Source organism: Apteryx mantelli, chromosome Z (genome assembly GCF_036417845.1).
Source record: "Apteryx mantelli isolate bAptMan1 chromosome Z, bAptMan1.hap1, whole genome shotgun sequence".
Taxonomy (NCBI): Eukaryota; Metazoa; Chordata; class Aves; order Apterygiformes; family Apterygidae; genus Apteryx; species Apteryx mantelli.
The window spans coordinates 74,356,299-74,366,445 of record NC_090020.1 but is presented as its reverse complement, the minus strand read 5'-3'; the positions used below and the strand labels follow the sequence as shown (position 1 = coordinate 74,366,445).

At 49.0% G+C, this 10,147-nt stretch overlaps 1 protein-coding gene across 1 annotated transcript; it reads left to right on the top strand.

The window, feature by feature from the left end:
* Positions 1-2,469: 2,469 nt before the first annotated feature.
* Positions 2,470-6,027, top strand: RXFP3 (relaxin family peptide receptor 3). Its single transcript, XM_013961093.2, has one exon. It carries the CDS (start codon positions 2,470-2,472, stop codon positions 3,805-3,807), a length of 1,338 nt encoding a protein of 445 aa, XP_013816547.2. The 3' UTR covers positions 3,808-6,027.
* Positions 6,028-10,147: the final 4,120 nt, after the last annotated feature.

Below are 10,147 nucleotides of genomic sequence, written 5' to 3'. Positions count from 1 at the left end.
ATCTAGCTCTAGCAAGTTCCTTTATCTACCTGCAGAACTTCTCTGAGGTGAAAAATGATGAAAGAAGAAGACAAAGTGTCTGAGACTGAACAGAAATCTGTCTGAGGAGGTCAGAATATAAGCACAAAACCTTGGAAAGCATTTCATACTTTCAGCCCTGAGTTCAAAATTCCTTATCAGTATTCCCACAAGGCATCTCAGTTCATATCCTGTTGCTTTATCTGGGCGGTTAACACAAAGAAAAGCAATATATCTTCAGACATGGTTTCCCTCCATGTCCCTGTTGTGAATCTTCATCACTGTTCAGCCTCCAGTGTGGCAGCCAGATATGCCAAGCAGGAAAACATTGAAGTGGTAGAAAAAGTGATTTCATGCAAGACACAATTTTTGCAATTTTTCCAGGAAAATACTTAAAACTGGACTTGCAGGTGGTGATGTGATTGGAATATGGAAAAATACAATTTGGAAAAACCCGATTTGCACTGTATACCTTGCTAATCATTTACCAAGTGATGTTGTTGTTGTTGTTGTCTCTACATGGCTCAATTACAGATGATTGCTGCTTGTGCGCTAATACTGGAACTAAGTAGAGGGAAAAAAATGAACAAGAACTGTGTTTCTTGCAGGTATTTTAATCACCTTTATTTGGATAAGCACTGAAACAGGGTACCACAGGTGCTAAGGCAGCCAGCACTGCTAAGGGGGATCACTTCACATCCTCTACTTTTTTTCAGAACATCTGCAGTGGTGTGGCTCTGATTAAAACTTTGCACTTTCACTTTGGTTATATTTCTTAAGGAGGTTTCACCACGGTTGTGGAAAGATCCTTGGCTTTCTAGCCTGTACCTTCACAGTTTGCTGTGCAACATTGCTGGGTTTTACAGCAAGGATGGCTTACTTCAAAGATTTGGAGGAGGTGGAGGAGAAATATCAGGGGGGCATTTGTCAGGACCTGCTGCAGTCAGCCTTTTGGAAGCCCATTATTTCAAATTTTTATTTCATTCTAATACCGATTTATTTACTGTAGCAACTAGTCTGGAGGCTCAGCCTTCCCAGAGTATTATATTGCTCCATTCCAGTAAGTTTCTCCCTCATTATAAGCAATACTAATGATCTATAAAACCACCCAATTACTCTTCTTCACCTTTAGCACTCTTATTAGCTTGCTGATACTTTTACAGGATCATCGTAGATACCAAACTGAGTGAAGAATGAACCAAATGGCACACACGAAGAGGGATTTCAGTGAGGTAAATCAGCTTAAAGACTATGGAGAAATATTTCGTGTGTTAAATCTGTCCTTCAGCTCCCCGCATGTTTGACTGACAATAGTTTATTTAGATATACATTTGAATCCGCTTAGATTTAGAAATGTGCATTTCTTCTGATTTAAAACTAGAACAGGAGAATGAAAGCCTCGCTTCCTATTCCCAGCAATTGCTTTAGATTCCTGTTGCAAGTCTGTTGGAAAGCGTGTTCAGCGCACCCAGCCGCGGTTTCCAGCGCTGCGCCCGTTTTCGCCGCATTTTTGCCCTCTTTCGTCCTCAGGCAAGTACTGCACGTTCCCGGCAGCTGGTGTTACTGCTTCGCTGCCGCAGCATTCCTTTTAAAATTAGAGCCACCATCTTCTGACTTCCCCAGGGCAGAAAAAGATGCGGTCAGTGAGCCTCTGTCCTGAGCATCGCTTTGGTGATGGAGAAACGTTCCCGGGGTTAACGCGCGGGTCCCTCGCTCGGTTCTCAGCCAGGGAAGAGCAGGTCGTTTCGGACTCGCTCTGCAGCCGAGCAAAACGCGGTGCCACGGGCACCTCTCCGTGTCGGGCACGGCTGGGGCACGGCGGGGGCTTCTTTGTAACCCGAATCACTGGCCAGGATTTTTCGGAGAGTGCAGTGCCTGGGATCGGGCAGGTTTTGGACCGAGCCCACGTCAACTTGATGATTGGTTCATACATATACATGCATACACACACACATAAATACGCACACACATAAATGCATATACACGCACACATGTATATACAGACATATATATATAATTTAAAAATGCATATAAATGACTATATATATATTTCCAAGAAGAGCAAAGTAGCGTGCAAACGAGCAGTAGGAATAAAATCGGGATTTTCTCAGGGTTGGCGATTCAGAAGGAAAAGTGGGGGTTTTCGGGGTTTTCGGGGCTCGGCTCGGCAGGGCTGCTGTGGCGGGGCGCCGGGGCGGAGCGGGGTCGCCCGGGAGCGCCCCGCCGCTGCTGCCGCCGCCGCCGCGCATGCCCCGCCGCCGCCGCGCCGGCCCCCGGCCCGCGGGGGCGGATATAACCGCGCAGCGGGGCCGGGCTCGACGCCAGCCGCGCGGTGCCGGAGCCGGAGCCGGAGCCGGAGCCGCCGCCGCCGCCGCCGCCGCCGCCGCCGCCGCCGCCGCCCGGAGCCGCGGAGCCGCGGAGCCGCGGAGCCGCCGCCCGCCCCGGCGCGGGATGGCGAAGCCCTGCGAGCCCGGGCCCTGCTCGCCGGCCGCCGGCGCCAAGGGGGGAGCAGACGGCGACCTCTGGGACATGTCGCTGAGTTTCCTGGAGGGCGCCCCGACGGGCAACCGGAGCAACGTGTCCTTCCTGCAGCTCCTCAGGAACATCAACCTGGAGCGAGCCGATGGGATGCAGGGGGACAGCTCTGACGTGGTGCGGATCGTCATCTCTCTGGTGTACTCTGTGGTGTGCGCCCTGGGGCTGGTGGGCAACCTGCTCGTGCTCTACCTGATGAAAAGCAAGCAAGGCTGGAGAAAGTCCTCCATCAACCTCTTTGTGACCAGCCTGGCAGTGACTGACTTCCAGTTTGTGCTGACCTTGCCCTTCTGGGCAGTGGAGAACGCACTGGACTTCAACTGGCTCTTTGGCAAGGCCATGTGCAAGATCGTCTCCTATGTGACGGCCATGAACATGTACGCCAGCGTCTTCTTCCTCACTGCCATGAGTGTGGCTCGCTACCGCTCTGTGGCTTCAGCCTTGAAGAACCAGCGGCGAGGTGACCCGCTGGGCAGCTGCTGCTCTGCCAAGTGGCTTTGTGCACTCATCTGGGTGTCAGCTATCCTGGCTTCCCTGCCCCATGCCATTTTTTCCACCACTGCCACTGTCTTTGATGACGTGCTCTGCCTTTTGAAATTCCCCGAGGGCCGTGGCAGCAATGCCCAGTTCTGGCTGGGGCTCTACCACATCCAGAAGGTGTTGCTGGGCTTCGTGGTGCCGCTGGCCATCATCAGCCTGTGCTACTTGCTCCTGGTGCGTTTCATCAGCGACAAGCATGTCGGCAGCACCTGCAGCGGCCCCAGCACCAAGCGCCGCTCCAAGGTGACCAAGTCAGTGTCCATCGTGGTGTTGTCTTTCTTCTTGTGCTGGCTGCCCAACCAAGCGCTCACACTGTGGGGTGTCCTCATCAAACTCAACGTGGTGCACTTCAGCACGGAGTACTTCCTCTCCCAAGTGTACCTGTTCCCCATCAGCGTGTGCCTGGCTCACTCCAACAGCTGCCTCAACCCCATCCTCTACTGCCTCATGCGCCGGGAGTTTCGCAAGGCTCTGAAGAGCCTCCTCTGGAGGATCACCTCGCCCTCCCTCACCACCATGCGCCCTTTCACTGACACCACCAAGCCCGAGCAGGAGGAGCAGGCCCTGCACGCCTTGGTGCCTGTCCACCCCATCACTGCTTCCTCACCTGCTGCAGCCGTCCAGCCCGAGGTGGCCTACTACCCACCCGGGGTGGTGGTGTACAGCGGCCGCTACGACATGCTGCCCACCGGCTCCTCTGAACAGCGCTGCTGAGAGCAGCAGCAGGCACTGGGGGTGGGACTGAGGGGGGTCTGTGAAGGATGTGGCCCTGGGACACTGAGTGCCTTGGAGGGACAAGTGGAGGGAGGGTCACGGGTAAGGAGGACTTCTGGGTGGGAGATGCTCTTCAGGGATCATGTCTGCTCTTGGAGGCTTGTTAATGAAAATTGTCCTCTTGCAAGTGTCTAGAGAACAAGAGTAGGAGATGGTTGTGGTGCCCAGGGGATAGGGGTGTCTCTAGGAGATGATCTTGAGCACTTGTACCTGTCCTGGGGAAGAGGAACGGGGAGGGTGATGGGGCCCAAGCTGCTGGCTCCAGAAAGGATGCAGGATGTGCAGGGCACCATGGGGAAGAAAGGGGCTGAGACTGGGAAGCCTCAGCTGTGTCTCCCATCTGCGCTCCAGCCTGGGGCTGCAGGCAGCAGGGGGCCAGCAGCCCCCCCAGGGTGCGTGTGTGTTTTGAGGGAAGGGAGCTGGGTGCTTTCTTGCTGCCGCAGGGCGGCACACCAAGCAGTGCCAGCCTGGCTGTGGTGGCTGCTTCCTGGGCTCCAGCGAGGACAGGGATGGGGCAGTCCATGTCCCACTGCACACCTGCCCTGATGGGAACAGCCGGGATGAGCGGGTCTGAGTCTCCTGCTTGGTCAGGTTTGGCCCCTTTCCCCTCTCTTAGGGCGCCAAGAAAGTGCTGCCGGCCTTGGGCAGAGCAAGAGAGGGGACAAGGAGTGCTCTGCTCCCTGTCCTCCCCATCTGCTTTTCCAGCTTCCCCCATCCCCACTGGCAGGATACAGAGCAAACCAGACAGCCAAGGAGAAACCCAAGGATGGGACTTCCAGCTGTGTGCAGAGGTGTTGCTTTGCCTGGGTTGGGAGGGGAAGGTATGAGCCCCCCCGGCATCATGGTCCCCAGCCTCCTCCCTGGCTGCAGAGGGGAAACCCACCACCCAAACCGTGTGCGGCAAAGCAGGTGTCTCTCCCGGGGCGCTGAAGCAGCAGGTTTCTTCTCGCTGTGCTTCAGACTGGTAACTCACTCCAGGTAATCAGCACAATTGTAAATAAAAAAGGGAGATGGGGGTGGGGGAAAGCAGCCACTTCAAATTATTTGCCCCAGGATACTTCTGGGCTCAGCTAAAACTGAGCCACGAAGGCTTGTGTTCTGCAAAAATGCTTGTAAAGGGTCTGCATTGATACTTGCCGGTGTTTCAATTAATGCAAGTTCAAACCTTCTGGTGTGAGCAGCCTCGGAGCCTGCAGGTCACCGCTCTCATATGCAGGAGAAGGGCAGAGACAGAGGATTATCCCCTTGACTGTTCCAAATTAAAAAATGGGGAAATAATTTGGGGTTGATCTGAAGTGAGCTTTTAAGGGCATGAAAAAATATCATTTCAAGCTGTGAAACTTCTTATGGCAAGGCTATATATTTCTTTTTAAAATGTTTTTTAAAAAGTAAGACGCTAACATTAATTGTTAAATTATTAACATCATTAATTTTAAATGGAAAGGTCAGAAATACTTCCGTTAAAAGATACAGAAATTGAACAGTTCTTATTTTCCTGCCAAAATGCAAGTTCATTAATACCTCAAAACTGCATATGGGATGAATAGAACACGATATTTGTAACCTCTCTCTATTCCACACACACACACACACACACACACACACACACCCGGCAGCCAAATTCCAACATTTGTCCAACTCTGCTAAAAAAAACATTTCTGCAGAGGGCTGTTTGTCACCTCTAAATACAGATACAGAGCAAACTTGCTATTTCTGTCTGGGCAATATTGCATTGCCATTAGTGGCAATTATGCTTTGCAGACTCCTTTAGGTTTACTGCACATCAGTAACTCCTGTTACTGAATTCAGGTTTTGGTTGGAAGCAGCCGGCTCTGCTGCTTGCAACGAGAAGCCACTGTTTCTTTTTCAAGGCAGCAGAGACTTTTACTACAGCCTCGGGCGCTTGCTACCTGGGAAGATGCTGCAGTTTTGCAAGGTGTCTGGAGAAGAACCTCAGGAGAGAGCTGGCAGCTGATGGACATATTTGTACAAATGCAAAGACTCTGGAAATCATTGTGTGAAGATGTATCCACAGAAGAGCTTGGGGACCTAAGCACTGTTCAACTGCCCCTCTAGGTTCCTAAATCCTGAGCAGCTGCTGATTGAGATCTGTAGGTACTTAAAAGTGTGTTTTTTCAGTAAAATTTCTTGTGCCTAGAAGTCTGCTCCTGAGCATGCCTAAATCTGTTTAAGTCTGTAGCATCTGCCTTGCGTGTGTTTCCCTGTGATCCCTCTGGCAGGGCTGGTTGCAGGTATACCCCAAGTGAGGGAGGCAGCCTTGCACCCCCACACATGAGCACCCCCTGTCAGGCCCTGCTGTTAGGAGGGGCTGTAAACTTAGTTAATTCCCCCTCCCCAATCCCCTTGCAGCCGTGTCTAGCTACTCTTCTGCTGTCCTGCCTTCAACGCATGTGCAGCCTGTGCTCTCTTCCCTTTTCAAATGCTGCACCGGTGGTCTGAGCTCTTGCTCACAATCCAGGAGATTAAACTTTCCCCTTTCCACATCCCATGTGTTTTCAGACTGCAGACTGGCTCAAATCCTCTGGCTCGAAACTTTCATTTTTGCATGAATTGCTCACCGTTGCTGGATCAGGAAGGGAAAGAAAACCATTGAACATTACTTTGCAGCCTAGTGGTTAAGGTGTGAGCCCTAGAGAGAAAGTACTAGGATGTTTTTCCTTGTACAAGTAAATTGCTATAAAATACAGAAACATAAACTGGATCCAGGTCTGGATTCTAGATTTCCTGTTTCCAAGGACAATGATTAACCACCTGACTGTATAACCGGACTGTAAAACACCTGACTTGTTCTTGCTCCCAGGCCCTGGTTCAGTTAAAATTTCTGCACACTGTGCAATGTGAGATGGGTTTCACAGCCTGAGAGCTTTCCAGTCCCATAAATCTAGCAGCCTAATGTGTCAAAGGATTTGCAAGGGATGCATCTGGGTCCTATACGTTCTGGGAGAAAGCCCTAATGCTTGTGCTAACAGATAAATGACAGCTGCACGGTTGTCATGTAAGAGCAAGAGACCATGAACACCTATCTCCAGAACCCAGACAGACCTAAATTAAGGAGCAGGGATGGATCTTAAGACCAGATTTGTTTCTTATTGTTTGCTCTTAATCATTGAAGTTTCTGCTTGGCTTGCTGGATACTTAATTCCTATCCCCAGATGCTTAAATGGTCTTGTGCATTTCATGGAAAGTTTCCAGGTATCTAAATCACAGCCTGAATCTCACTGGATAGCAAGTTGCCTAAAGGATATTCTCTGCAGTGTTCAGCATAACAAAATCTAGGTCCTTTTGTGGATATCAATCTACACATAATTTTAAGCGAAAACACAACACTATAAAATGGATGATACTCAGAACAGCCCATGGTTAGCTCAGAACACCAGCAACGTACCATGACCAAAGGAAGCCCCAGATATCTGATCACTAAAGATATAAAAACCTTACATATGGCAAATCACCCCAAAGGGCAGGGAAATATCCTGCGTGTGTAGAGAGAGGCTGGAATCTGGACTTAGAGGGCCACTCTGTCTTAAGCCACTGATCCACCAGATCAAGGTCATGGATCTGCCCTTTGAAAGAGGCACAACCCATCCACAACTGGTCAAATGCTGGTTTATGCCTGACCCGCAGCTGAGGCTGTGCAGCTGGTCTGTGTGTGTCCAGCACCACTCTGGCTGTGCATGTGCAGGTATCATGCAAGTGTGGGGCTTTTGCTTCAAGTGTGCAGTGAGTCCCAGCTCGTGGTGCGTGAAACCTGGGCCCTGTGTTGCAGAGGCAGTGGGACCAGCCTGTGTGTTCCTGCTCGGGGCCATCTCCCTGCAGGTGCACACCTACCTGGCATGCGGCCAGAGCAAAGGTCTTCCCAGCTCCAGCTTTGAGGTTACACATAAACAGCAACAAATCCTAGCGGGTATCAGGGATGGGTGGGGTGGGGTGGGAGTCCTAAGTAATTAATACAACACTCTACAAAAATACTCCTGTTTCCTCCAAGTGTTCATGCTTTCATTTGTAACCATCACCTTTTCACAAACTAAAATAAAAACCACTGAAGGATTGAAAACAATATTTACAGAGTTCTTAAGGGATTTTCGTGACCTTATCTTGTCAATGTATACAGATGTCTAAAGCGAGGGTGTCAAGAGGATGGGGCCAGACTCTTTTCAGTGGTGCCCAGCGACAGGACGCGAGGCAACGGGCACAAACTGAAACACAGGCAGTTCCATCTGAACATGAGGAAAAACTTCTTCACTGTGAGGGTGACAGAGCACTGGAACAGTTGCCCAGAGAGGTTGTGGAGTCTCCACCCTTGGAGATATTCAAAACCCTGCCTTGTTCTGTCAGGAATTCCTCTTAGGGTGCTGGTAGAGAGGTCCTAACTGCGAAGGAAGGACAGGAACCCAGCGGTGCAGACTGACCTCTAGTGACAACCTGGAGGAACCTTTACAGCCGCGATATTCTGATTAGGCACCGGCTTCAGTTTGGGTGCCTGAGGACTTTTAAATATTCACCTCCAAAATAACTAACCAAACTCTTAATGTGATAACAACCTCCAGTTACATTTCCAGGTTGTCCTTTGAAATATCTCTTCAGTGGAACAATTACTTCACTTTCTCTTTGAATTATTTTGGCACTCACTTTAGCAGGAAAAAGTCCAGTACCCTTCATTCCCTTTCACTACTTTCTGCTTTATACTTGGATTAGTCAAGTGAGTGCCTATACAGAAAACTCTGATCTAATAGGTGTCCATGAGCTTGAACAGGAATATATATGGGTGCAGTTCATTTCAAGGAAGCTAGAGTGGAAGCTTGGCTCTGCAATTTTTAGTAAGGGTTATTTCTCTTGTGCTTCAGAAGAGAATTCTGATTAATCTGTTCAGAGGGGGCTATTGAAAATATCTTTTTATTATGATCATTCAGCTATAAGGGGCTCTTCCAGTAACATTTCTCTGCATCAGTCAGTGCAGTAGCTGTTGAGACAAGGTCTCCAGGAAAAGGCTGCGCAGTCAGTTAACTCATTCCTTTGCCAAAGTGTAGTTGGTAACATGCCATAAACATGTTCCCTAATTGCAAGGAGCTATTTTCCTTACAATAGGCTCTTTCTGATCCATATGAATTTTCACATCTATGCAGGTTTCTCAGCCTGTATTCATGAGCTGCCTCAGAGTCATTCCCAAAAACTTAACTATAAAATACAGACTCTTACAGGATGCCAGAGCAAATTGGGCAAAACACCAGCTGGAGGTAGAAACCATTTATTTAGTTGTGCAAGTTTTTTTTGGAATCTTAACCTAACTGTGTAGGGAGTGCTAACAGAAAGTTAAGGTGACCCAATGCAGGTTATTCACCATGGGAAATAATAAAATAAAGATAGCTCACTCAAATATTCTTTACACATCCATTTCTAGTGACAGTGAGGCACTATTTCTCCATGAGAGCCTGTGTCATTCCTTGCACAGGCCCACTGAATGAATACATTTATTGCACAATGATCAAATTAGCTATTCAACACTAATTTCTAGTTTCACTGTTCAATGAACCTTACCATGCTCTTGTTCCAAAATCACATCAAACCTGATGCTAGATAAAATTGGAATCTGGCAGAAAAATGACTTCTCCATATATTTATGAATGAGCTCTGAGAAATCTGAAATCTGAAAATCAAATACCTTCAATTTTCTTTTCAGGCTAAATCCTAAAGCTGAGATAATTAAGTAAGTTGCTAACAATTTATAGTTATCAATAATTAGCCCAGGGTTAACATGATGAGAAAATCTTGTTGGACTAACTTGATAGCCCTCTATGATGAGATGACTAACTTGGTAGTTGAGGGGAGAGCAGTGGATGTTATTCATCTCAACTTTAGTGAGACTTTTGACACTGTCTCCCATAATAGCCTCATTAATAAACTGATAAAGCATGGGCTAGATAAGTGGACAGTGAGGTGGGTTGAAAACTGGCTGAACTGCTGGTCTCAGAGGGTTGTGATCAGCAGCATGAAGTCCAGCTGGAGGCCAGTGACCAGCCATGTGCCCCAGGGGTCGATCCTGGGGCCAATACTGTTTAACATCTTCGTTAATGACCTGGACAGAGGGACAGAGTCCACCCTCAGCAAGTTTGCAGGTGATACAAAATTGGGAGTAGCTGTTGATACACTAGAGGGTTGTGCTGCCATTCAGAGGGACCTCAGTAAGGTGGAGAAATGGGCCAACAGGAATCTCATGAAGTTCAACAGAGGGAAATGCAAAGTCCTGCACCATGCACCAGTA

Excerpts from the sequence above, each read along its gene's own strand:
- RXFP3 (XM_013961093.2), top strand. The coding sequence starts at position 2,470 with ATGGCGAAGCCCTGCGAGCCCGGGCCCTGCTCGCCGGCCGCCGGCGCC.